Source organism: Trichosurus vulpecula, chromosome 8, assembly GCF_011100635.1.
Source record: "Trichosurus vulpecula isolate mTriVul1 chromosome 8, mTriVul1.pri, whole genome shotgun sequence".
NCBI lineage: Eukaryota > Metazoa > Chordata > Mammalia > Diprotodontia > Phalangeridae > Trichosurus > Trichosurus vulpecula.
In genome coordinates, this window is record NC_050580.1 from 250,904,230 (window position 1) to 250,931,848 (window position 27,619).

The following is a 27,619-nucleotide window of genomic DNA, read 5'->3' on the forward strand; positions in this document are numbered from 1 at the left end:
GACCAATGTTTCCAAAGGGTAAGGGTTGGGGGCGGGGGGGGGGGGAGAGAAAGGCCAATCAGGAGCCAGTGTAACTCATTGTAAAATTAATGTAAATGGGAAGATCTTTCCCATCCATTAACAGGCCCATGTGACCTGCTTAAGTCATATGGAAGCCTGAGTTACATGGGCCTGTGGTAGGAGGAGCTTGCTGAACAGGTGGAGCAGAAAGGGGTGGAGCAGAGCCCAGAGGCAGTCAGTCAGAGCTGGGAGAGAGACAGAGAGCGTAGCAGCTTGGAGAGGGAGGAGGCAGTCAGAGAGAGCAGCAGGCAGTGTGAGTGAGAGCCAGGGTGATTTTGCTTGAGGATGTTTGTTCGAGGGGAGGCCCTAATAGAGCGAAGGCTCTGGGATGTTGGCGTCCCCTGCATTGCTAATGTGTATAGATTTCTTTGTTGCTATGATAGATCTAGCTTTCTTGTGTTTGAATAAATGTTTGGTTCTGCCTTCAGTGAGGAGAGTCTTATAGTTTGCGATTCAGAACTATGCCAGCATAGTCATAGCCTCCGGAGCCGCTGTGAATACCACATGGGCGCTACTCTTACGTATATGGACTTTGTCCATTTGAGCCCAAAGAAGAGAGACTCGACAGGCAGAATCTTCCACAAAATCTTGAGGGTTTTTTTTCATGAGTTGTGTTTCTCTTGGGAGAAGTTAAGAGGCTATTATCTGTGGTGAGGAAAAAGTACAGGATGAGGCTGTCATTGGTAGCAGATGGTGACCAGGATGGTGAGGGGGCTGGAGACCATGCTGCCTAAGGACTGGTTGAAGGGACTAGGGCTGTTCAGCCCGGAGAAGAGATCACACAGGGGAAACATCGAGTATTTGAAGCAACGTGATCGGGAAAAAGGATTAGTTTTGTCCTGCTTGGTCAGCCCTAGATTCAGAGTGAGGAGCAATGAGTAGAAGCTTCAAAGAAGCAAGCTTAAGTCTGATGCAAGGAAAAACTTCCCAGTAATGACCGTCCAAAAGGGAAATGAGTTGTCTTGGCATGAAATGAGTTATCTGGAGAGTTAGTGAGGGACTGCTGGCCCAAGTTAGGGTTTGACTGATGTCACCTTGGAGCTGTCTTGTAGATCTGATACCATGGGATTCTATGTAGAGAGGCAGAGAAGGATTAGAAAAGGCTTTATTAAGGAGTTAGTATTTGAGGTATTCCTTGAAGAGTGGGCAGTAGTATTCTTTCAGCAGGTCAGCTAGGTGGCACAGTCAATAGAGTGCCAGGCCCGGAGTCAGGAGGACCTGAGTTCAAGTCCAGCCTTAGACACTTACTAGCTCTATGACCCTGAGCAAGTCACTTAACCCTGTTTACTCTGTTTCCTCATCTGTAAAAATAAGCTGGAGAAAAAAATGGCAAACCACTCCAGTATCTTTGCCAAGAAAATTCTGAATGGGGGCACAAAGAGTCAGACATGACTGAAATGACTGAATAACAACAAAAATCCTTTTAATAGTATATTTTAAAAAGAATTTATAAATGGATTCTCTTAAAATATCTAAAAACACAAAATTTAGATATCAGTCGTCCTAACATACTATTTATTAATAGTAATCAAGCTATCTGCTTCTTAGGAATATTCTTTAAATTAAAATTTGATATCTAATAAATACAAAATCTTTCTGAAAGACCATTAACAAGATAGGAACATTTATCTTAACTCACTTTGAAGTCTGAATTCATTCTCCATCTTTGCTTTTCTCATTTTCCCCTTATTGCTGATTGTATAAGACACATCTTCTTTTAATTACATTTATTACTTCCTTTTTCATCCATTTCCTCCTTTTATTGCTTTTTGCTAAGATTATGTCTAACAAAGATATATATTATCTTTGAACATTTTTTACTCCGTATCATTTCCCTTCCTTACTTTTTACCACACCAAGATTGACCCACGTTGAACTCTATTCTTTCTTGTAGATCTTCCTTTTAATAAAAGCATAGTTCTTGCACTGCCGTTCCTTTGATCATTTCTCACCCGTCTATGGCTATTTGGTTCCTTTTTTCTATTCCCTACCATGTTTCATTTAAACACTAATGGACAGGATGGATCTTCCCCTTTGTGATTCTCTTTTTAATTCTTTGCTTTTTTGTCTCTTCTCTTTTATTTGTATTTAGGGACTTTAGAAACAGACCTATGCATGAAATTTAGCTTTACTTACCTTTTTTTTTCTTTGAATTCTTGAGCTTGGTTTCTTTTTGGTATAATAGTATCTGCAATTACCTTCTTCCACTCTATCTTTACCTTAGGTATTAATAACTGACATTTATAGAGAGCTTTCAGATTTGCAAAGCACATTACAAACACTATCTCATTTGATCCTTACAACAACCCTTTGAGGTAAGGAACAGACACAACTATAGAGGTATTTCTGCTTAGAACTAGAGCAGCAGGCCTGGAGAGAATAAGTGGCTAGTCCATGGATCCACAACTAGTCAGTATAGGAGGTGGGATTTAAACTCAGGGCCTCCTAACTCTTTCCAGATCTTCCAAACACATGCCACGTTTCTTGGCTATGACATTCTCTGTGGTGTAAGCTTTTAAAACCACCCTCCTCAACCATTAATTTAAATTCTAATTTTTTTACGTTATAGTCTATTTTACCCAATTACTTCTCATCCAGTAAGAAAAAAGCCATAATGCCAAAAAGGCTTAAACCATTTTTTCCCTTTGCATGTTTTTAGATTCTTTTATGCTATCTTAGGAGTGGTGATTTATTTATGAAATAGTACTATTTTTTAAACTATTAAAAGAGGTCTTGCTTGTTTATTTTTTGGGGGTATAGACTAACATAATTTAACTGAATAATCATTTGAAAACACAAACTGAAAGACATGATTCATTCATTCAACTAATAAATATTTGAGTATCTCCTATAGACAAGGTACTGCTATGTAAGGCGCTGAAGAAAACACAAAATATAAAAAAAACTGTCCTGGCCTTGATGGAACCTCGAGTCTACTGGGGAGGATATAACAGATAGATGGTAAATGATTACAGTGCAGGAAGCTGTAATAACCGATAAAAAGAGCTGGCATGTATACAACACTGACATTTGAGAAGTGCTTTACATAGTCTCATTTCATTTTCACTACAACCTTTTGATGGAGGTGCTATTATTAACCAATTCATTTTTAGGTGGTGAAACTGAGGCTCGGAGAAGTTGTTTCTTGTCCAGGATCACGCAGTGACTAAGTGTCTGAAGTAGAATGTGAACCTTGACTCCAATTCCACTGCCCTATTCATGCTTCCATTATGGAGAAAGAATATGAAATTGTAATAACAGAGTATGAATTGCTATAGGGTCACGTAGGTGGCGCAGTGAATAGAGAGCTGGCCCTGCAGTCAGGAGGACTCGTCTTCCTGAGTTCAAATCTGAGACACTGAGTAGCTGTGTGACCCTGGGCAAGTCACTTAACCCTGTTAGCCTCAGTTTCCTCATCTGTAAAAAGAGTTAGAGAAGGAAATGGCAATTCACTCCGGCATCTTTGCCAAGAAAACCCCAAGTAGGGTCACAGAGAGTTAGACATGACTGAAATGACTAAACAACAACCAATGAATTGCTATGAGAACTTTGTTGAGGGAAGCAGGAGATAAAACTAAAACAGTGTATGGGTCCCAAGCGTGAGAGTCCTGAATGTCAGACTTTAGTCTAAATGTCAATTTAGATTTTTCCTCGATCTGAGCAGATGTCATTATTTCTATTTTTAGCCTAAAATGAGACTAATTTTCCTTTTGGGGCTTTAAGTGATATAAAACATACTTTGAAAATGGATTTTCTAAGTTCTTACATCGGGGAGACATTCTTCCTACACCCAAAGATATCTACAGAGGTCTTCCCTCCAAAAATGAAGAATCAGACTGAATACTGAAAAAGGAAATTAACTAATATTCCTTAAAAAAGAAAAAAACTCCTCAATTGTAGGATATGATCTTTTCTATTAAAGAATGCGGTGGGATCTGCCAGCTCATCCTCTTAAAGCCTTACCTTTAAGACTCTGTGCTTAAAGTCTAGGAGGGGAGACTTCTTAAATACATGAGATCTGTAAACTTTTTTTACTCGTAGAGAGACATGTGCCTACTTATGCTTCCTTTTTTCCTTTCTTTTGGTACCCAAAATGGATCTCTTTCAAGCTTTAAGGGATATTCCTTTACTCTTGAATTCTGGGATTTCAGTAAAGTTCATGTTCCACAGCCTTATCCATGACCCTCCTGAGTTTTTAGGAAAGAATTCACCTCTCTGGATGAATCTTAATTTCTTTAGCCGGTCCTCATGTAGCTCACATAGCATCTTGCCTAGCTTTACCACCTTAATGCATTAGGGCAGACCAAGAAGACTGGCAAAGGGACAAAGAATCAGAAAATGCAGAGCAGAGATAATGTTTTTGCCTTTCTTTGTACCCCTGGTGCTTAGCACACAGCCGGGTACACAGAAGGTATTTAATAAATATTTGTTGATTTGACCTTAAATGTCTGAATCAAAGGTCAGTCTGGACATTGGATATGATCACTTTGGGCAAAAAACTTAATCTGTTTTGGTCTCACTTTCTTCATGTTAGATGATTTCTGAGGTCCCTTCCAGCTATAAATCTCTAAACGCAGGCTCCTTCATTTCCTATGCTGCCAATGAAAACCTGACAGGTGGCAACTCTACTCTTTTCAGATCTAATGAAAATCAAATATAATATCTCAGGCAAACAGATTGCATCCAGATAGAATTAATTTATTTTGCTGTCTTTAACAAATCTCCTTATGAAGCAGCATATGTCTCGACTCACAACTGGCTGCACCTGATTCCATATTCATAAAGCGTCTTAAATATTCCAGGCCTGTGTAAATAAACACAATGGTAAAACAAGTTTTTTTTTTCCAAAAGGTTATAACTAGAGATTTCCATTCATTCTCCTTCATTATACTGCTCTAAGCCCTTTGTCATGACATAACGTAAGTAGTATTCCGCCTAATATAAAACACACTGGGAATCACTAAAGCATTTATTAAGAGACACTAGTAAAAGCCACTACTACTCTAGCACACACTCCAGAAATTCAGAAAAGACAACAGATTATAAAAATGTCTTACAAACAGGTGGTCTATAGAACGCTAGCTTAGGCAAAAATTCAAAGACAGGTGACTAAGGAGGGGAAAGTAACATTTTAGTCAGACATTAAACATCTGCGTCATATTTGGGCACATGTGTTAACATTCAGGAGCTTTCCTTGAAGCTACAATGTGTTTTCTTATGGTAAGTAGCAGATTGCTTCATTTCATTGGAGGGGAAGTGATCCAAATTATACTTAGGGGATGATTATCAGTTATGACCCAGAAAGGGAATCTAGACTGGTCCCTGAAGACATCATCTAATAAATTTAAAAAAAAAAGACCAACAAAATTCTGGACATCAGCCGGGAGAATACTCCAAGGAAAAAGAATGGATAGCATTATTCTCGCCTTTAAAAACAGAGTATCGATAGCCGAAGTACTGAATGTATTTCTCGCCGTAGCATCTCAGGTGAAGGAACAGAGACACAGAAAGCTGAGGGGTGGTAACAGATGATCATCTCTGAATCCTAAACGCTAAGGACAATACCTTATATAATAGTAAGATGCTTAATGTGAGGAGACAGTGGGCTCTGTGGTGAGGAAAGATGGGAACGATTAGGATTCTTCATTCTGGAAAGACAAAGCCTAGCTGAAACCTATAAAGGCATTCTTAAGAACCTCCGGAGGCTGTCTGTGGTGTTCTGCATGAGGTTCAAATTTCTCTGTATGACTTTCAGGTTCCATACATAATCTGGGGCCACATCACCTTTTTGGCCTTACTCATTTCATTTCCCTCCATAGACCTTGTGCGCCAGGCAATCTAGAGTACTTTTTACCTGTGGAACACCGCTTGAGCTCTATTCTCAAAGCCTGGGGGACGGGGGAAGACAGCATGAAGTGGCACTATAGTCGGAGATGCTGGATACAAATCCTGCCTTCAAAATTTGTATGACCCCGGGCATTTAATAGCCCTGGGCCTCAGTTTCCTCATCTGTAAAAATGAAAGTGTTGGACTAGGTGGCCTCTTAGGTACCTTTCGGTTCTAGTATGATCCTCCAACTCTCTGCCAGTGGAAGTCCTATGCATCTTTTAAAGCCTGACTCCATTTTGTCTCTTCCACCATGAAACCTTACCTAGCCCTCCTTGGATCTCTACAGCATTTTGTTTTGAAACCCTCTAATGCCCTGATATGGTGTGGATCAGTTAATTTTTGTGCATGTTCTCACTGATAGGTCCTGCTGCCAATCATACCTATCAACATGCAGAGTGGAGCATCGTTCCATGGTACATGACAACCAATGGGCCCAACCAATGTTTTCAGCAACCTTAAAACCTGATTTTAGTTCCCAGGCAGGAGGGATACAATGGGATTTTGCAGAGGGCAGAAGGGGAAGGTAAAGATTTACACATCAAATAATAGATAGCAGAGGGGGAAGATCTACATCAGGTAAAATAATAAACTTATCAGCAAATCCTAGAGGATTTAACTGGGCTTTGCAGACTAACCATTAACGCTAGAGTTATGGCTAGTGACAAAAATGCGCATCACAAGTAAATAAAGTTAATAAAGCTGAGTCAGAAATTCTTCTGTCACTAACCAGTCAATCACCTGAGCTAAAGTTTGATGTCTCCGCTAAATACTGCAAACTCCAGCTAGTTAGTGACCTGCTGTCTGAAGCCAATGGCAGCCATACTAAAACTCTCCTATGACAGCCTGAAGAGGGCGGATGCTGTCTTATCTAAATTCCTTACCTTTCTACAAGCCTGCTGGACACAGAATTTGATAAATATTTGTGGAATTGAATTGAATTAAAAGGCCAGGCTAGGATGAACATGAACTTGTTCCCCAAATCCTAGAATAATCTTAAATATAAAAAAATGTAATTGTAGAAAAAGGAAAAAGAAGGTACATCACGACCTCTCAGACATTTGTGATACTGTGCCCTCTCCCCCCAAGTCCTTCCTTCCTGAGTTTTTGTGACATTATTTAACTCTAGTTCTCTTACCTATCTAAATGCTCAGTAGCCTGTGCTGGATCATCATGCATAACTAACACCCAAAGAGAGAGAGAGAGAGAGAGAGAGAGAGAGAGAGTGTGTGTGTGTGTGTGTGTATTCTCTTCTCTTCCATTTCTATGCTCTGTCTTTGTGACCACCACAACTTCAAAGGATCTAACATCACCTCTATGCAGATGATTCCCACATCTACATAGTGAACGCTCAGAACTTCTATTCTGTATTTCCAACACCTTTACCTAGATTTCTCAAAATCAATACATTCAAAATAGAATTTGCTAAATCCAAAATCAGCTACCCCAAACTTGCCCCACTTCCTAACATCTTATTTCTTTTTTTAAAAATAAATTTGTATTGATGCCTTCTATTTTTTACATCATCTATAGTTCTCAATGTTTGCAGTTCTTTTGAGAACTTTCTGTTCATATCCTTTGACAACTTATCTTTTGGGAGAATAGCCTTAAATATTTCTGTTAATTGCCTGTATATCTTGGACATGAGAGTCTTATCTTAGATGTTGGATAAAAATCTTCTTCCCAGTTGATCCGTTCCCTTCTTAACAAAGCTGCTTTAAATTTGTTCATTCAAAAGCTTTTCAATTCCATGTTACTGAAATTAGCTATTTTATCTTTTGTTTGTTTGACTAAGAAGTCACTCCTTAACCATAGTTGTGAAAAGTACCAAATCAAATCAGATTGTCTACTAATTTTTTACAGTATATTTTTATTATTCAGGTCACATGTTTATCTTGAGTTGTGTTACACTGTGCAAGATGTGGGTCTAGATATAATTTCTGCCAGACTGGTTTCCAGTTTTATCAGCAATTCTTGTCAAATAGAAAATTCTTTAGTAGGTCATTTATGGTTTAGAATTTATCAAGCACTGGGTTGTTGAGTTAAATTTTTTTCAAATCCTTCCTTTTCTAGCTTATTTCACTGGTCTGCTTTTCTACTTTAATAATAATATTAGCTAACATTTATGTAGTGCCCACTATGTGCCAGTAACTGTACTGTTTTACATTTATTATCTCATTTGATCCTTAGAACAACCCTGGGAGGTAGGTGCTATTATCATCCCCATTTTACAAATGAGGAAACTGAGGCAAACAGAAGTGAAATGACTCACCCAGGATCACACAGCTAGTAAGCATCTGAGGCTGGATTTGAACTCAGGTCTTCTTGACTCCAGGACAGACACTTAATCCACTGTGCCACCCAGCTGTCTTCAGTAACAGATAATTTTGATGATGGTTATTTTATATTTGTTCCTTCAAATAAAATTTGTTATTATTTTATCTAATTGTGTAAAGTACTGCCTTGGTAGTTTTGAGTGATATAATACTAAGATTGTTCATTAATTTCAGTTAATACTCTTATTTTTATTATATTTGCACAGTGCGAACATGAGCATTGAATATTCCTCTAATAAGTTGTTTTTTAAAAATTTCTTTAAGGAACATTTTGCAATTGTATTATTGTAGGGGTTGTGCTTGCTTTTTAAAGATTGACTCCCAGATATTTTATAGTTATTGTGAATGGTACTTCCCCTTCTATCACTGCCTCCTGGATTTTGTTACAGCTATATAGAGATGCTGTTGGCTTCTGTAGGTTTTATAACCTGTTACTTTCCTGAAGTCACTAATTGTCTCTCTTAGTTTCTTTGCTTATTCCCTAGGATTTTCTAAGTAAACTATGATTTCATCAGTAAATAGGCACGGTTTTGTCTCCTCTCTGCCTATCCTTATGCCTTTAATTTCTTTTGCTTATCTTAGTACTATACTTAGTAGGTCTAGAACTATGTCAAACAACAGAAAAATTGTTTCATTTCTATATTTGTTGGAAAAGCGCCTAATGTTTTCCCATCGCATTTAGTGCCAGCTTTTGGTTTTTAAATAGACGAATTTTAGTATATTACCAAAAAAGACCCTTCTATGCCTATGCTTTGCAAGCATAAATGACTGTGATACTTTGCCAACAGCTTTTTCTGCATCTTTTGATATCATCCCATGAATTTGAATATGTTACTTTTGGTAGTCTTAAAAAAATTAGGAACTAACTTTAATTTTGAATAAAACCCAGCAAAATGAGAGGAAGAAAGACAAAGAAATCATCACATAATTTTCTTCTTTTGAAATGTTTTATAGCAATACGAATACATGAACATAATGAAATATACACATTTTAATTGTATCTACTATTTCCTGGCCTCCCTTCACTGTGCTTCACTGTGGTACAGGTTCTCAAAGGCTAAGCCAGTGGAAGGTAGCTCTGAAAGATCTAGAAAGCTTCAGATACGGACTCAGTAATGGGTTGTGTGCCTGGCATTTGAAGAACAGACTAGCTAAATATAGCCAGGCATTTAGCTAAATGCACCAGGAGATTGGTCTCTAGGTAAAGATTTTTTTTTTCCTGAGAGCAATCGATAAAGATCATTCAGTAACGCATGGAAGGGCTGCAGTCTTTGCTGGGGCGAGTTGCTGCACCAGAGAAATGATTCACTTGAAGAATCCTCTGATGTGCTACAGTATTTCAGGCCCCTCACTTTTATGGTTAGGTCCTCTCTTCAGTCTGTTCTTCAGAACACTGCCAGAGTAATTTTACTACTGCATAAATTGAATCATATCCTTCTTGCTTGGGAACTTTTAGTAGCTCCCTATTACAAAGCAAATAAAACATAAACTCATTCTTCTGGCATCTGAGGTCTTCCACAATGTGGCAGCTCTAATTTGCTTGTCTAGCCTGGTCTTACATTACTGGTCTTCATGCATTCTTTGTTCCTGCCAAAATGGACTTCTTGCCCTTTGCCAATTTTGTTTGATGCCCTCTGTGTATATCATCCTCTACCACTGGAAGGGACTCCTCACTTTTCTCTACCTGTTGAAATTTTTTGCCTGGCACATAAGAAATGTTAATGTTTATTCTTTTCCCTTCCCTTCACTCTTTCCACTCCAACCCCGTGCATTTACCATATTTTCATTTGCATTATATATGTGAGCAGAGCTGGATCTTTCAGAAACTCGGTTGGCCCATCTGTAACGTCGTAAGATTTGCACTATCTATCCCGTAAGGTTGTGAGAAACATACTCTGAAAATCCTCAAGCACTATATACAAGTGAATCATGATCACTAAAATATCTTATCCCTTCTACTAGACTGTGGGCTCCTTGAGAGGAAGGACCTTCATATTACACATTTAATAGATGTTTGCTGAAGTACAGAAAATTGTCAGTGGGGTAATATTTAGATTGATAATTATTCAAAAAGACATAGAGAAGTACTTAGACACAGTCTCCAAATATCAACAGACGATAAATCACAACAAAAAGACCGGAATTGCCAGACCTTGTTAAGGCATTACTAATCTTATTAATTTTTCCACGTCTATTACAGGCATCTCTTTAGACATTTCAAACATAGAAATCTAGCATCCTGCCCAATAAATCAACATTCAAAAATTTTAAAAAAGCAACTATTAGAAAGGAAAAATGTTTGGGAAAACAAATTAGTTAAATATGTGGTTGCTAATGAAATGAAACCGTGACTCCTTCATGAAATTGACTCTTTAACAGGGCCCATTTAAAATGTTTAGGAGCTTGAATTGCCATTACTGAAATGAGCATTTTTGCAGGCAGCACACAATGAATGGGATTTTGAAAAAATAAAGGCACTATGAGAAGCAAATTCTTTAAAAATATGAATAGTTACACAAATTTTAAGATATAATATTTATGTATCAACCCCAAACAAAATGATTAAAATTTAAGTTTTTTTTCAAATAAGGCAAATAAATAATTTTTAAAAAGTTAAACAATGTACTTTAAGGCCTCCGAAAAGCTTTTCTTCCAGGTATTAATATTAAAATAAAATACTCAAATGCAAATATTCACTCCAAAATATTGTATTGTTTTTATTATATATGAAATAGAAATATTCTACTCCAGAATAACCTGCAATAAAATTCACCAAATGTATCAATTCATTACAAACATTTATTAGGTGTTTACTATTTACAAGGTACTATTCTCATCACCGGGAACACAAAGAAAAAGCAAAAACATTCCTTGCTCTAAAGAAGCTTCCACTTTATTTGCCCCTGTTGTATTTATACATGAAAATGAATGGTATTTAAACACCATTAAAAAGCAAAACTACATTTTTTTTTCCTGCAAAGCTATCAGGACAGAAATATATAACACTGAAATCCACCAACTAAGGAAGAGGAGTTACTGAAGTGATTCCATTTTTATAAAAATAGAGGATATAATTCTAAAATAAGTCAATGATATGGCATAGAGAAAAGAGTACTAGTCCAGGAATCCAAAAGAGTAGCTGCTGGTCTGAGATCTGCCAGTTATTAGCTGTGTAATTCTAGGTAAATTACTTAATCTCTAATGACCTGAGCTTTCTCATCTGCAAACTTACTCCCCTTCCAGATCTAAAACTACAATTTTATAACATATTTTAAAAATTAGAAGAGTTCCTAAGGAGATCTAGCTTGCTATTTGAAGAAATTAAATTAATTCTGTATCATTTTGTAATTAATTCTATTCTATAATCGATCCTATTTTTAAATTACTGCTCCATTTTGTGTGATTGCCCAAGCTACATTTCTTTATTTCTTTGCCTATGAGCTAAGTTTAGATGTGAGTCTCCTGCTAATCACTGCTCTATTTTTCCTCAAGGAAATCTGTTATCCTTGAGGGATTCGGGTGGACATGAGGGAGTTTGGTCTACTATCTTTACACCACCAAGCCATCCTTCAAGGATGTCTGCTTTGTTATTCCTTTAAAGGACTCTAGTCCACTATCTCTAACCTTGTAGGTGGATTCAAACAATGAACATTTCTTAGTCACAAGAGGGAAGGAGGGGGTTGTTGTTAGCTCCACATTCCCAATTTTCAGCCAATCATGTTGTCTTTGCCCCCATGATGCTGCCAGCCTTGTAACCAACTGAATGACTTTCCTCACCTACCTCTGTTCTTTGTTGTCATGTACTCCCCAAAACTATATGAAGTGAACTCTACCTCGGGGTCTTTGGTCATTAAGAGAGGCCACAGAACCAATTTATTGGACGCTGTTAGATTACTAATCAATTCATACAAGCTCAGACCACTATGTCTCACTTTACCTGAATTTTCAAATGTAAATTATTTCTATTTGTTGCTAAAGGAGAAATGATAAAAGCCTCGAGGACATGTGACCTCTCTATCGGACACTGTGATGAAGATGATAAAAGCCATGTCATAGTCAACATACACTCCAGATTTTGGAAGAGTATATTTCCCAGTGTTCAGAAAGGACAGGTAAGATCTGATGGTCTAATATTTTACAGGGGATGTTGGTCCAGGAGGAATGGCTAGATGTCAAGAATGAAATTTAAGACGCACATTCAGAAACCATTTTGATGATGGAGAAGAGATTGACATGGCAGCACAGGAAACTCACTGATTTTAAGATTTGTATTAAAAGAGATTCTAGAACAGGTTCAAAACTATCTCAGATAGTGGTATTCAGGACAGGAGATAGTGAGAAGGGAAATGGTGAGTAGGTGACCTATTGATTAGATAGATTCCAGTAGGTTTTTTTTTTCTTTGTGTCCAGGGAAATTGTAAGAATGAATCAATAATTCTCTTTTTCTCAACTTGCAGCCCCCCTGCCAGTGGGTCATTGCTCTCCCCTCCCCACCCAAAGAAAGCAAAACAACAACACTTTCTATTCTCTAAAGCTCTCTATTCTTCCAGAGACTGCCTGCTGCATTTGTTCAGTAACACACATAGATCAGAAATGCAGTGTTTATCCCAGGTGTTGACTTAGGAGATAAAATAAACAGAAAGGTAAACAAACTTTTTAAGGAACAGATATAAACCTTGCATACTCTGAAGGAAGGCTCTGGGAGGAGGGAAGGAGTCTAAAGAGAGATGGGAAATGAGAATCTGCCCACAAAGCCCCATTCTTGGAGTCTGGCTCTGACAATCTCCTGGAGCTATCTCCACATGCTTGTTTCCAGCTTCTTGCCATCTCTGGCTCTGTGCTGGACTCCTCATTTCTCCTGCCCCTTTCATGCTGTTCTTCTGTTTCCCTTTACCATAATCCTTCAGAATGGGAGGGACAAGTTTGTCAATCAAAATCAGTTACAAGGTCAAGGCAGACTCCCTGGGAAAGTGAGGAGGGGAATCCTAGGGATCTTACTGCCCCCAAACAGCAGGCATACATCTTCAGCATCAGGATCTCTTGGGAAATGCCAAAAAGCACTTGCACTCATCATTGGAGGAAACATCACTGTTTCTACCACTACAGAACCCCTGGGAGTAACGTCCTCAACTTTCCAACCATTCAAGTTGATAGGTCTTGGGGTTAACTCACCTAATGAACTGTTGGGGAAAACTGCCTGTTTGCCATATCTGTTCGTTCCATTAGGAACTCAGGCAGTGGAGACTTACAAGTAAGTATTTAATTATAGTAAGCTTCCTGACTTTTCCCTCTCTTTCTATCTTATTTTGGAGGCATCTTTGACTATGTAACTAACTACAAAAGCTAAGTTCTAACTACTATAGCAGAATAACCCATTACATCATGTATGATTTTATTCAAAATTATAATCATACCTAATCATATTGTTAATTTTCAAATTTCATGTACTCCTTTCACATTTTATGGAATGACAAAATCAAATAACACACGAGGCATTGGAAAAGCCTTAGTGTGGTTTTAAGCTATTAAACACTTTTAAGCTATTAAAGTTTAAAACTGCATAAGACTTTTGGGAGACTTTAAATGTACACATTTGTCTTATTACACTGATTCACTTGAAAAGTTGATACAGAATTTTCAAAAACCCTAATATTTGTAAACTCTCCCAAAAGATAATGGTAGAAAAAGGTTATTGTGTTAAGAAGGTATTTAAGTCACTAATTTTTCCATAAACTGACTTCTTACTAAATGAAAATAACATAAGTATTTCTCACTTAAAAATGAGGTGCATTTCATCAAAGCTAGTTGTAAAGTAAAAGCTTATCACAGTCTCTACTGACTTCTGTTTTAAAACCAAAGATATTCTCCATTGAAACAAATTTCTCAGAACAGCTTAATTTCAAACAGTAGGAGTTATAAAGGTGATCATTCTCTTTCCAGGATTTTGGAATTCATCAGCAACATTGTGACTTGTGGGAAAGATCTCCAGAGCTTCTAGGCCTTATTAAAGTCGATGGTATTGGGGGCAGCTAGATGGCACAGTGAGTAGAGCACCGGCCCTGGAGTGAGGAGGACCTGAGTTCAAATCCAGCCTCAGACACTTGACATACTTACTAGCTGTGTGATCTTGGGAAAGTCACTTAACCCCAATTGCCCTGCCTTTCTCTTTCTTAAAAAAAAAATAAAATCGATGGTATTGTTGTCGCTCTCTTATTCAATTTACCTTTCTGGCCAAAGAGCAGAGAAAAGTTTCTGGATCCTATGGATTTCCTGAATTCACATGGACAGCTCATAGAAGCTCCCAGAAACAGAATATTAGAATTGGAAGAGGCCCTGGGGATCATCTAGTCACTTACCTATGACCAATAAATGATACACTCCTGCCTAAAAATGTGTTTGATTCAAGTTATCAGATTAATTAATTCCAAATTTTATCAAGGACAAAATCGCTTATATCAAATCTACTTAAAAGGAAGGAAACAAGGAATGCCACTGAAGTGAACACTACTGTTTAATTTAGGTATTTTTGCCTTGCTAATCTTCCACATCAAAACTGGAATATAAATCCATTCCTTATTTTAAATCCAGCTATTAATTTAATTAAGTTTTGCCACCTTGAGATATTACATTATCTTCTAACCAAATTACCTTGTACTTTCTAGCAGTGGCATCAGCTATCTCAATATGCAGCACAGATATTCTTGTAGTGCAAAAGATAGTGAGAGGTGAAACAACGTGAGCATATTATTGAACAAAAATGTTCACACAATGTGATTCCTTTTTCTATCCTGGAAAAAGAGACACAACACCTTAGATCAATCATCAGGGAAAAAGAGACAGATGAAGGATGGCAGCCATATCTGCTTTTATAAACAATCGGGCTCCTATATCTCTATGGCACTAGGAATAACTGTATCTACAGACAGCACATATGAAGGATAAAGCTACGGTTTCCACTCTTTGAGGGAATGTGGCTTAACTCATTCAGCGTTAGAGGTTAGCTAGGGTGCATTATGGTGCAGTAGCAAATTAAATGAAAAATTTGTCATCTTCCATACTTAGCCTGTTAAAGGTAATAGGCTTTCAAATAACGAACACAGACAGAATGAGAAAATACCTTATTACTTTAAAACGAGTGATTGCATCTCATTTGAATAACTAAAAAAAAAACCACCTCTGCACTCTACACTAGTTTCTACCAAAAAAATACCAAAAAAATAATTAGAAGTAACAGTTTCTATTTGTTGTTATTGCTGAGGTATTCCGATTGTGTTTGACTCTTTATGGCCCCATTTGGGGTTTTCTTGGCAAAGATACTGGAGTGGTTTGCCATTTCCTTCTCCAGGTCCTTTTTCAGATGAGGAAAATGAAGCAAACAGGGTTAAGTGACTTGCCCAGGGTCACACAGCTAAAAAGTATCTGAGGCCAAATTTGAACTCGGGTCCTCCTGACTCCGGGGCTGGCGCTCTACCCACTGCACCACCTGGCATAAATTGAAAGACAAGAGCGCATCAGCTTTTTGGTGAAACACAACTGGCTTTCTTAAAAAGATAAAAAGTGTTACAAGTTCTTGAGAATCTGACAATACCAATGTAAAATTTAAGAAATAAACTATTTAATAATAGATAACATTTGTAGAGTGCTTCCTATATGCCAGGTGCTGTGCCAAGCACTTTACAATTATTACCCGATTTGATCCTCACATCGAACCTGCAAGGTAGGTGCTATTATCACACTGATTTTACAGATTAGGAAACCGAGGCAAACAGAAGTTAAGTGATTTGTCCAGGGTCACACAGGTATTAAGTGTTGAGGCTCCATCTGAACTCAGCCCTTCCAAGCTCCAGGCCTGGTGCTCTATCCACTGTGCCACCTAACCATCCCATTAACTATTTTCTTCAGTTAAGACTCATTAGATTGTTAGGAACTTTTCCCACCAAATGAATATGTTGGATTTTGCTCAGGTAAAGGCAAAATGGAGCTACGGTGGTAAAATGTGAAATAATGTCACATTTAATTGTAAAACAACTTTGTTGATGGTTGAATAGAATAAAAAACATGCATCAACACTGTGGCTTAAAATCTAACTATCTGGTGGGGCGGAGCCAAGATGGCGGCTGGAAAGCAGGGAATAGCCTAAAGCTCTCCCCCAGGACCCTCCAAACACCTATAAAAATGGCTCTGAACAAATTTCAGAACTGCAGAATCCACAAAATAGCAGAGGGAAGCAGGGCTCTAGCCCAGGACAGCCTGGATGGTCACTGGGTAAGGTCTATCACAAGGAGCTGTGAGCGGAGCAGAGCCCAGCGTGGGCTGCACCCAGACCAACCAAACCGGGAGCTGGGCAGAACAGGCACTAGCGCCCTGAATCAGTGAGTTGTGGCAGTTACCAGACTTCTCAACCCACAAACACCAAAGACAACAGAGAAGGTTAGTGGGAAAAATTTGCGGGGAAAGAGTGAAAGGAGTTCCCAGTTGGGCCACCTCCCTGGGGGTAGCAGAGGTGGTGCAGCTACAGAACTAAAGCTGCAGTTGCTTCTGGCCCCAGCCAAACCTGGTGGGAGGAATTAAGTGCAGAGTCTGCTCAGATCTGAGTCGAGGTCCAGGTTGGTGGTTCTTGGGGGAGGAGGAACACTGGTATGGCAGAGCTGGCTGTATAGAAATAGCTCTGAAAACAACAGTGCAGCCCCTCAGGCTTGGGACAAAGTACTCTATACTCTACAAGCAGTCATACCCTGATGAAAAACTCAACGGTCAAGTAGTTGGCTGGGAACATGGCCAGGCAGCAAAAACTGACTCAGATTCAGACTCAGACTTTGGAATCTTTTTTTTTTTTTTTGGTGACAAAGAAGACCAAAACATACAGCCAGAAGAAGTCAACAAAGTCAAAGAGACTACATCAAAAGCCTCCAAGAAAAACATGAACTGGTCCCAGGCCATGGAAGAGCTCAAAAAGGATTTGGAAAAGCAAGTTAGAGAAGTAGAGGAAAAAATGGGAAGAGAAATGACAGTGATGTGGGATAACCATGAAAAACAAGTCAATGACTTGCTAAAGGAGATACAAAAAATACTGAAGAAAATAACACCTTAAAAAATAGACTAACTCAAATGGCAAAGGAGCTCCAAAAAGTCAATGAGGAGAAGAGTGCCTTGAAAGGCAGAATTAGCCAAATGGAGAAGGAGGTACAAAAGACCACTGAAGAAAATGCTACCTTAAAAATTAGTTTGGAGCAAGTGGAAGCTAGTGACTTTGTGAGAAATCAAGATATTATAAAACAGAACCAAAGGAATGAAAAAATGGAAGACAATGTGAAATATCTCATTGCAAAAACCACTGACCTGGAAAATAGATCCAGGAGAGATAATTTAAAAATTATTGGACTACCTGAAAGCCATGATCAAAAAAGGAGCCTACATATCATCTTTCAAGAAATTATCAAGGAGAACTGCCCTGACATTCTAGAGCCAGAGGGTAAAATAGAAATTGAAAGAATCCACAGATTGCCTCCTCAAAAAGATCCCAAAAAGAAAACTCCTAGGAACATTGTTGCCAAATTCCAGAGCTCCCAGATCAAGGAGAAAATACTGCAAACAGCCAGAAAGAAACAATTTGGGAACTGTGGAAACACAATCAGGATAACACAAGATCTAGCAGCTTCTACATTAAGGGACTGAAGGGATATGGAATATGATATTCCGGAGGTCAATGGAGCTAGGATTAAAACCAAGAATCACCTACCCAGCAAAACTGGGTATCATGCTCCAAGGTAAAATATGGATTTTCAATAAAATAGAGGACTTTCAAGCTTTCTCAGTGAAAAGACCCAGAGATGAATAGAAAATCTGCCTTTCAAACACAAGAATCAAGAGAAGCATGAAAAGGTAAACAAGAAAGAGAAATCACAAGGAACTTACTAAAGCTGAACTGTTTTGTTTACATTCCTATATGGAAAGATGATGTGTATAATTCATGAGATCTCAGTATTAGGGTACCTGAAAGGGATATACATACCTATACATATACATACATACATACATATATACACACACACACACACACACACACATATAGACAGAGGGTACAGGGTGAGCTAAATATGAAGGCATGATATCTAAAAAACTAAAATCAAATTAAGGGGTGAGAAAGGAATATATTGAGAGAGGGAGAAAGGGAGAGATAGAATGGGGTAAATTATCTCACATCAAAGTGGCAAGAAAAAGCTGTTACAATGGAAGGGAAGAGGGGGCATGTGAGGGGGAATGAGTGAATCTTGCTCTCATCAGATTTGACCTGAGGAGGAAATAATATACACACTCAATTGGGTATCTTACCCCACAGGAAAGATGAAGGAAGAAGATAAAAAAGGAGGGATGATAGAAGGGAGGGCAGATGGGGGAGGAGGTAATCAAAAGCAAACACTTTTGAAAAGGGACAGGGCCAAGAGAGAAAACTGAACAAAGGGGGACAGGATATGAAGGAGCAAAATGTAGTCTTTCACAACATGAGTATTGTTGGAGGGTTTTGCGTAAGGATACACATGTGGCCTATGTTGAATTGCTTGCCTTCTTAGGGAGGGTGGGTAGGGAGGGAAGAGGGGAGAGAATTTGGAACCCAAAGTTTTAAAAGCAGATGTTCAAAAGAAAAGTTTTTGCATGCAACAAGGAAATAAGGTATACAGGCAACGGGGCAAAGAAATCTATCCTGCCCTACAAGAAAGTAAGGGAAAGGGGGATGGTGGGGCGTGGGAAGACAGAAGGGAGGGCAGACTGGGGAACAGGGCAACCAGAATATACGCCATCTTGGAGTGGGTGAGAAATGGGGAGAAAATTTGTAATTCAAACTCTTGTGAAAATCAATGCTGAAAATTAAAAATATTAAATAAATTCTAAAAAATGAAAAAAAATCTAATTATCTGGGTGATGGGTCATTTCAACTTTCTGTGTCTCAGTTTCTTCATCTGTAAAATTATGCCTAATATCTAACTCACTAAGTAACTGTAAGAGCTCAAGTGACATAATTTATGTACATCTATTTTGTTATCATACAGCACTACGCAAATGTCAATTAGCTTTAATATTAGATAATCTTTGCACCCCTTTATAATTACCAAAAAATGGAACAAGGGAAGATCAACAGCTACTGACTTACATTCCTGCTTTTTCATCTATTTAAAAGTTTTATGAGAATAAATTACAAAGGTATCCAGGGCATAGGAGGATCAGAGGGAAACATGCAGCAGGTTTTCACAAACAATATTCCACAATTCTATATCTTTACCATTATACAGTTGACTAAAGTTTAAGGTAAACCACAAGATCCCACTAACCTTACTGTTTGCAGACTATAGAAAAGCATTTGATTTAGTAGATTTAGAAGGTGCCTTCAAGGCTTTCCTTCAACCAGGTGTAACCCATGAATGCTCTAAAATTATGCAAGATTCCTTGAAAAAACATAACAAAAGAGAAAGGCTTGTTCAATGACGAGATGCAGTACAGATGACAAGTCAAGGAAGGATGGTGGGGTCTTAGAGAAGCCCCTGCTTGCAGATGACATTGTGTGGATTGCATCAAAGGTCAGAGAAGAGTCTCCTGAATGAGAACTACAAGAAAGCATAAGAGCTTGCCCTACCCATCCTCACTGCAAAATCTAAGGGGATCAGGAATTCCTGCGGCTCGGGCTGTAACATGCAGTTGTATGTACAACCAAAAGAGTTCACCCATCAGGACATCTATCTGGGACAGATTCTACAGAAACGACAATGAGCTAGGCCTAGAACTGAACAGGAGGAGGAGGAGGAGAATGGGCTCCTCCTCCTTTGGGTTTCCCAAAGTTCTATTAGTGAATCTGAAACAACAGTCCATGTTTTAAATATGAATATCTTTCCAGTATTCTATGGTGGCAAGTCATGAAGCATTAGCGCATCTGGAAAAATTGGAAATTAATATCACTCTTTTGTATGACAACAATGGAGAGATATGTGTGGTGAGTGTGAGTAAGCTGCACCATATTAGAAATGAGGCAGAGGAGGAAGACGATAAAGGATGTGATAAAAAATGTATGAATGAAAAAGAAGGCGGACTGGTCATGTGGTCAGAGTGAGGAATAAGCAATGGATGTTGTACTCCACAGATATTCTTAAAATGTCAAGAGAAAGAAAGGAAAACCCTCGACATATTGGGTGGATTCCTCATGGCAAATTTATAGGAGCATATGGACAAGAGTTCCCACAGGATGGGTGGGTTTGCATGGATTGTGATCCTTATCATTGGAGGGAATAGCCACATCCACAACATCACAAATCCATCTGAATACTTTTAAGAATATGAGATTCTTTCTAGTTCTTCAAATGCAAACTTCTATGATAATATCTGACATTTACATATGACTTTACAGGTTATAAAATACTTTTCTCACAACTCGAACTAACTTCTTTAAAAAATAGAGGCATATTCTACAAATATCCTAGCTTTAAAAAGCAAGATATAGTTAATTAGTCATCACAAAATTATCTAGGTGCTCCTTATCACTAACAATCCTGTGAATAATTTATTTGTGATGAGAAGAGATAATTCAAATCAAAAGAATCTTATATAAATACTCCTCTGTAGCCAACAGGAAAACATTTTTTTTTATTATCAGTATCAACAAAAACAGAAATAATGAAGTTGAGAGGAGGGATAGGTTCAGGAAAGATGATGAGTTCAGTGCTGCACATGTCGAATTTGAGGTGCCTGAAGGACATCCAGGTGAAGAATCCACTAGGTAGTTGGGAAAGCAGAAACAGAGCAAGGGATATTGACTGATGCTAAAAATAACGATTTGGAAGTATAGAGGAAATAATTAAAGCCAAAGGACAAGATGACATCAGCCCCGAGCCAGGGCAGTCAGATGACATGTACCTTGGATTAGGCAAGCCAGGCGTTGTTCAAAACATCATTCTGCAGAGAATCTAGATCCGTCGTCTGAGATGGGTGGGAAGTCCAGCTGCCTGGCAGAGATTCAAGAATCTGTGTGAGCTTAGGAAATTCAAGTGAAAAAATTGCAAAGGCGATAGCTGCTTATCCCACTTAGCCTCGATTATCCAAAGCTTCAGTCTTTTTATTGCAGTGGCCTGCATTCCTTACCCACAGGTTGGCCATAGGCAGGGTCTACCAAATTTTCTTAGGATCCAACTGCCCTAGTGGGTTATGTATGTAAGAATATACAGGCGATCTCTAAATGAAAGAATATAGAGTGAAGAGAAATGAGCACAGAGCCTTGGAGAGCACCTGCTCTTAGAGAGCAGTAGGGAGAAGATGATCAACAGGTTGGAACAGAATCAGAAGAGGGAAGGGGCATGGAAGGCAAGGAACAGGAGAGTATTCATGAGAATGGAGTAGTCAATAGTATGAAATGCTGTAAAGGTCAAGGAAGAGGAAGACTGAGAAAAGACCTGGATTTTATAATGAGGAAGTCATTTTACCTTGAAAAGAATGATTTCAATTGAGTGGTGAGAAAAGAAGCCATATTAAAATAGTGGTAAGGAAAGAGAAGGCAATGATTATAGGCTATTATTAGGTTAGTGGTGAATGGGAGAAGAGATATGGGATAGCAGCAGGTACACCAGCTCTGGAGTCCTGGGAGTGGAGACCTGGGTTTAAATCTTGTCTCTGACCCTTATAAACCCATGTGAATTTCGGCCGGTCGCAATTTCTCTGGGTGTCCTCTATAAAAGGAGAGAACTGCCTAGATGGCCCCTAAAGTCCCTGCTGGCCCTACATCTATGATCCTATAAGAATGCAGTGAACGGGAAGCTCAAGGGAAGGTTTCTGTTTTGTTTTTAAGAATAGGAGAGGCATGGCTTTGGTCATAGGCAGAGGGGAAGGAAAAGGAAGAAGGAGAAATTGAAGGTGAGGGTATAATACAGGCCCACATGGCTTGCAGCCTGCAGGCTGCTTGTGGCCCTTGTGTGGCTTGCAGCATGCCAAAGGATTTCCTCCACATACAAAAGACGTTTTCCTCTACATTTTTCAGGGGCCATCAGCAATCCTTTGGCAGCTGCAAGTGGCCCGAGGATTATGGGCAGCTGGCGGGCTACAGGCCTGATACGATAGATTAACCAAGCCCCAGGAAGGGATGGTATCAAGTATATAAGTGTAGGGGAAAAAAAACCCCTGAAAACAAAAGCAGGATCCAGGACTTAAGGAAAGGAGGGGAGAATGGGTAAGGATCTAGATGTTTTAAGATGAAGAGAAGAGAAGAGGGACCTCACAAAGGAGAGCTTCTGTTCATGATGGAACTATTAAAACAGAAAGAGGAGCAGCTAAGTGGTGCAGTGGATAGAGTACCAGCTCTGGCGTAAGGAAGGCCTGAGTTCAAATCTAGCCTCAGAAACTTACTAGCTGTATGACCATGGGCAAGTCACTTAACCCCAATTGCCTTCAAAAACCCCTACAAAAACAAAACAAAACAGAATTAGGCAAGCCTGGCAAAAGATCTGGTCTGGGGAGAACAGTGGGCTTACCTATTTTCCTGTACCCCTTCCTCCGTGAAACCTTCCTGATATCTCCAGGTGGAAGTGATCTCTCTCAAATACTCTTAAGACATTTCATTTGAACCATTCCTTGACCCTCATCACATTGTACCTTGCACCTTACCCCGCTCTATTAGAGTGCAAGTTCCATGAGGGCATCTACCGCTATTTTTTTTATCTCTGTATCACAAGTGCCTTGTACAGTACCTTCTATATAATAGACTCTTGATAATGTTTTTTAAATTTTACATATAATTCTGGTCAAAGTGAGACTGAGGTGATACAGGAAATTCAAAGCCATTATCAACCTTTCTCTACAGCGGTCAGTTTTGAATAGACTAATGAACCAGGGATATTCCAGGTCAAGAGCCAACATAGCTGCTTTTGTCACACGAAGGAGTGTATCATATACTTCTGATTACAGATGCTCTACACAACCAACCTCTCCAGTGATCTATTTTCAATGATGTTCTTGTTCAGCTTTCAACAGCATAAAGACAAACACAGTTCATAACCTGGGCAAAATTCCACCTCTTTTAGTAAATTCATAACTGGAACCCATTAAGACCAGTTGAGCCAACTGATCCATCTGTATTATACTTGAACATCTGCCAGTTAACACATTTTTCCTGGAGCACTCAAGTAGATTTAAAATTTTGTTTTCCATTACAGAGAAAGTTAACAAAAAATAGAGTAAAAAGGTTTTACAGTAATGTGTAACATGCTAAGGGATCACTTGGGATAAAAGGCTTGGTGTTAATGTTAATACTGTATAAGCTTTCATGCCAATAATGTGGCAAAGAGGGCCAAAAAAGCATCGGGAGAGATGAATGTTATCTAAAACCTAACGGCCTCGCGGGTCAGTCATGGAGGGTTTGATTATCTAGACATCGAATCATTCAGGCCTCTACTGTTCCTTATCTCTCTTTTTTGACTTTGTAGACTATTTCACTATTCATTAGCAGTTTCCTCAAATGTAGGTCAGGGGAAATTAAAGGAATCACAGAATTGAATTTTAAAGCTGGACAGGTTACCTTAGAAATCATCTGCTCCAAATGCATTATTTTGCGGATGAGGACATTTGCTCAAGGTCAGACGGTTACTAAGAATAAAGCTGGGACAGATTCCCGAGGTCTGATTCCCAGAGAAGTACTCGTTTTATTACCAATGAATTGGAAATTAGTACTGGAAAGGAAGGAAGGGAACAACCATTTATTAAGTTCTACTATTAGACAGGCACTATGCTAGGCACTTTACAAATTTAGCTCATTTGATCCTCAACAACTCTGCAAGGGAGGTCCTATTATTATCGCCATTTTAGGGGATACTGAGGCAGAAAGAGGTTAAGTGACTTTTCCAGGTTCACCTAGGTGGGAAGTACCTGAGGCCTGACTTGAATGTTGGTCTTCCTGTCTCCAGGCTGAGTGCTCAATCCACTGCTGCTGCAAGACAGAGCAATAGCCAGCCCTAGAAAAATAGGCTGCTAGGGTGGAAAGGATGAGAACCTTGGGGGAACGTGCCCATTGAAGCTGGTTGAGGACAGACACCCTAAATCTTGGCAAAGAAGATTTCAAAGGGTTCAGGATCCCATGAACCAAATAAAATTTTACAGGGAAGTCGGACACGGAGAGATGCAAAGCTCTCAAGAATGAACTTCTGAAGACAAAGAAGATACAATTGCAATGAGAAGAGGAACAAAAAAGGAGTTGTCTAAAGAAACGGATGTGGATGTACCAGGAACTAGTTGGCCAATTTAGATATTTAAAAGACACACAGTACTAACGATGGAAGAAAGGTCAGGTAATGGAGGGTGGATATGAAGCGTGCCAAAATCATGTAAGAATAGCATGAGGAACAGTAAAGCTGAAAATGAGCTGGAGTTGGCAAGGACAGCTAAAGGGAACAAAAATATATATATTTTTAAATGTTTAAAGTTGTGATAAGAAAAACAGGAGAATCATGGAGGAGATGGGCCTGCTGCTCAACTCTTTATTTTCCTTCCACTTCCTCTGCCAGGCAAAATGTTCTTTAGATTAAAAAGGAGAGAACCAAAATTGCTAATAGGGAGTTGAGACCCAAGAAAAGTAGCGGGTGGGAGAGCCCCCAGCTGCCCTTTGTCGAGTTATGTGACCAAGGCTGGATGAGTCACATCAAATGGTGTATTTTTAATAATGCTCAAATTAATAATAATGTTTAATAACCAACTCTCTGGAAAGGCAGGACATGCTTTTAAGTTTAATCTGCATTGTTAACATTTTCTCTATCATTTCTTAAGTCTAAACAATTAAGAAAACAATACGTCAAGCCCTGATTTGTACTGTTTGCCCATTTCCAAGGTGTAAATACTCACACTGAAAATTTAACCATCAGCTCTGTCCAAAACATCCCTGATCACATCCCAAGGGCACAGCAAGAATTTTGGATGTGACTCACAAGCTACTAAAGGTAGCTAGGTGGTACAGTGGGCAGTGCTGGACTTGATGCTAGGAAGACTTGGGTTCAAATCCTGCCTACCTCAGACAGTTATTTTGCTGTATAATCCTGGACAGTCATTCACCTCTGTTTCTTTCAGTTTCATCCCCTATAAAATGGGGATTATTAATAGCAACTGCCTCACAGGGTCTTTGTGAGGATCAAACGAGTGAGCGTGTAAAGTGATTTGCACACTTTAGAGCACTATATAAGGCTAGCTTTCACTATTATTACTGTCATCATTAATACTAACAGAAGGTTAAGAGCATGGAGAACAAGAAGGTGCTAGGAGACTGGAGAAGAGCAAACAACAAAAAAGGGAAGAGAATGGAATCTGCACACAAGAAGCCAGGGAGGATAACTCTGCTTCCTGGTAAGATTCCAGAGCATATTAAAACATGCTAAATGAACATCCTGAAAGGCAGCTAGGTGGTGCAGCAGATAGAGCGGTGGGCTGGAGTGAAGAAGACTCATCTTTCTGAGCTCAAACCTGGCCTCTGACACTTGCTAGCTGTGTGACCCCGGACAAGTCACTTAACCCTGTTTGCCTCAGTTTCCTCACCTATAAAATGAGTGGGGAAAGGAAATGACAAACCACTCCAGGACCTTTGCCAAGAAAACCCCAAACGGGGTCACAAAGAGTTGAACACAACCGAAAAACGATGGACCAACAACAGAACATCTTGAAAAGGAAGAAACGGCTTCCAGAATTCCAGATCAACTTCATTTCCTTTGCCAATGGGGAAACAAACGTGGTAAAGAATACTGTAGATAAATACTGTAGTTTAGCTAGAATTTAGCAAGCATTTAACAAAGGGCAAGATGGAAAGATGCAGGCTAGGTTTATGTATGTGGAGCTGGTTGAATGACTGGCTTGTTTGAGGCCACTTTTAGAGGAGGCTTCTACTGGAGGGCTCAGAGGATCTGTGCTGTTTACTATTTTTTAGCAGTGATTTGAATGAACGAATAAGTATTAATAAACATTTATTAAGTGCTTACTATGTACAAATCACTGGGGATACAAATAGAAAATTAAGAAAGTCTCTGTTCTCAAGGAGCTCACATTCTCAACACGTATTGGATTTCATCATGCTCTCAGTCATCCCACCACCTTGCATCAAATATGAAACTCACACCTCCAAGATACCCTGTACCCCTGGTAACTGGAGAGGATAGTGGAGAGTTCCTCCCAGATCCTTCATTGAAGGAGAATGACCAAACCATTTCCCAATCAGCTGCACTGCGCTAGATTTCATCAAGCCTCCAGCCAGGCATGCCCTACCCTCTCCCACTATCAGCTTCTTTGTCCAAATTCTCTTCTCCCATTAGATTCCGAGCTCCTTGAGGGCAGGGATTGTCTCCTGCTTCTCTTTGTGTCCTCGGAGCTCAGCACACTGCCTGGCACATAGTTGGTGCTTAATAATTGTTTACTTACTGACACATATGGAAGGTTTCAGTTGAAAATCACATGCAAAGGTTCCATGGTCTTTAGGATGTAGCAGCAAAGCAGAGGGTGATATCTCTACTGTCATTTCTACTGAGAGAATCCAACATGGAACCATTTCATTTGACAATGGTTGGGAAGCATAGTTATTTCACAAGCTCGGCTGTCTCCATTAGGGTCTGGGGGAGGCGAATGAAGGCATAGATGGCAAACCAAAGCGGATGCCGGATCAGGATGAAAACACCTCAACAGGCTAGAAAATCAAGACTAATCTAAGAAGATGAAATGTAGGCACCAGCTAAAGAATGCTAAAGAAAAGGTCAGACAATTCCAGATAACTGATAATAATAACAGCTAACATGTATATAACATTTATTATGTGCCAGGCACTGTGCTAAAATGACTGTATCTATGAACCCTTTGCAGTTAGATATCTCTGTCTATAATATAGATATCAATATTATTTAGCTTTGTAATTAAGAACAGCCCCTTTTTTCACAGGAAATCTGAAATTCCTCATTAAGAGCATGCATCTGGAGAGGATTCCAGAGGGAGGACGATGACCATTTCCTTGCACCATGGTTATGTTCATCTCTCTTTCTGGTCCACGCGAGAATGTTCGGACGAGTTATTTTCCTCAGGTAGACATAGTCACAAGACCACTTCCTTGATCCTCTTACTTTCTCAAATGCATTTGTATGGCAGAAGTTATAAAGCTACTAGTTAATCTGAAATTACCTTGTTTTTCAGCCCACAGTGTTTTTAGAAAGAAGAACAATATCTGGGTAAGTGAGTTTATTGAACTACTTGGAAGAATACAAGTGTTTCTCTCTTTACTTTCTCCCCCTTCTCTCCACTACCATGCTGATATTCCTAAGTGATGTGACTGTGAGTCTCCCTTAACTCAA

The 27,619-nt window shown here is 39.1% G+C and overlaps 1 protein-coding gene across 3 annotated transcripts in view; it reads right to left on the bottom strand.

The window, feature by feature from the left end:
• Positions 1-27,619, bottom strand: part of EFCAB11 (EF-hand calcium binding domain 11) — a 172,059-nt gene that overhangs the window by 75,201 nt on the left and 69,239 nt on the right. The window contains exons 6-7 of one of the 3 annotated variants that reach the window (XM_036735949.1): positions 21,183-21,271; positions 4,816-4,864 (exon numbers count right to left, since the gene is read on the bottom strand). The exons of 1 other annotated variant lie outside the window; for it this stretch is intronic. In XM_036735949.1, coding sequence (XP_036591844.1) covers positions 21,217-21,271 — 55 coding nt within the window. In that variant the 3' untranslated portion in view covers positions 4,816-4,864; positions 21,183-21,216. Of the gene's footprint in view, positions 1-4,815; positions 4,865-21,182; positions 21,272-27,619 lie in introns of those variants that run through there. One more of the 3 variants, XM_036735948.1, reaches the window with a different exon arrangement.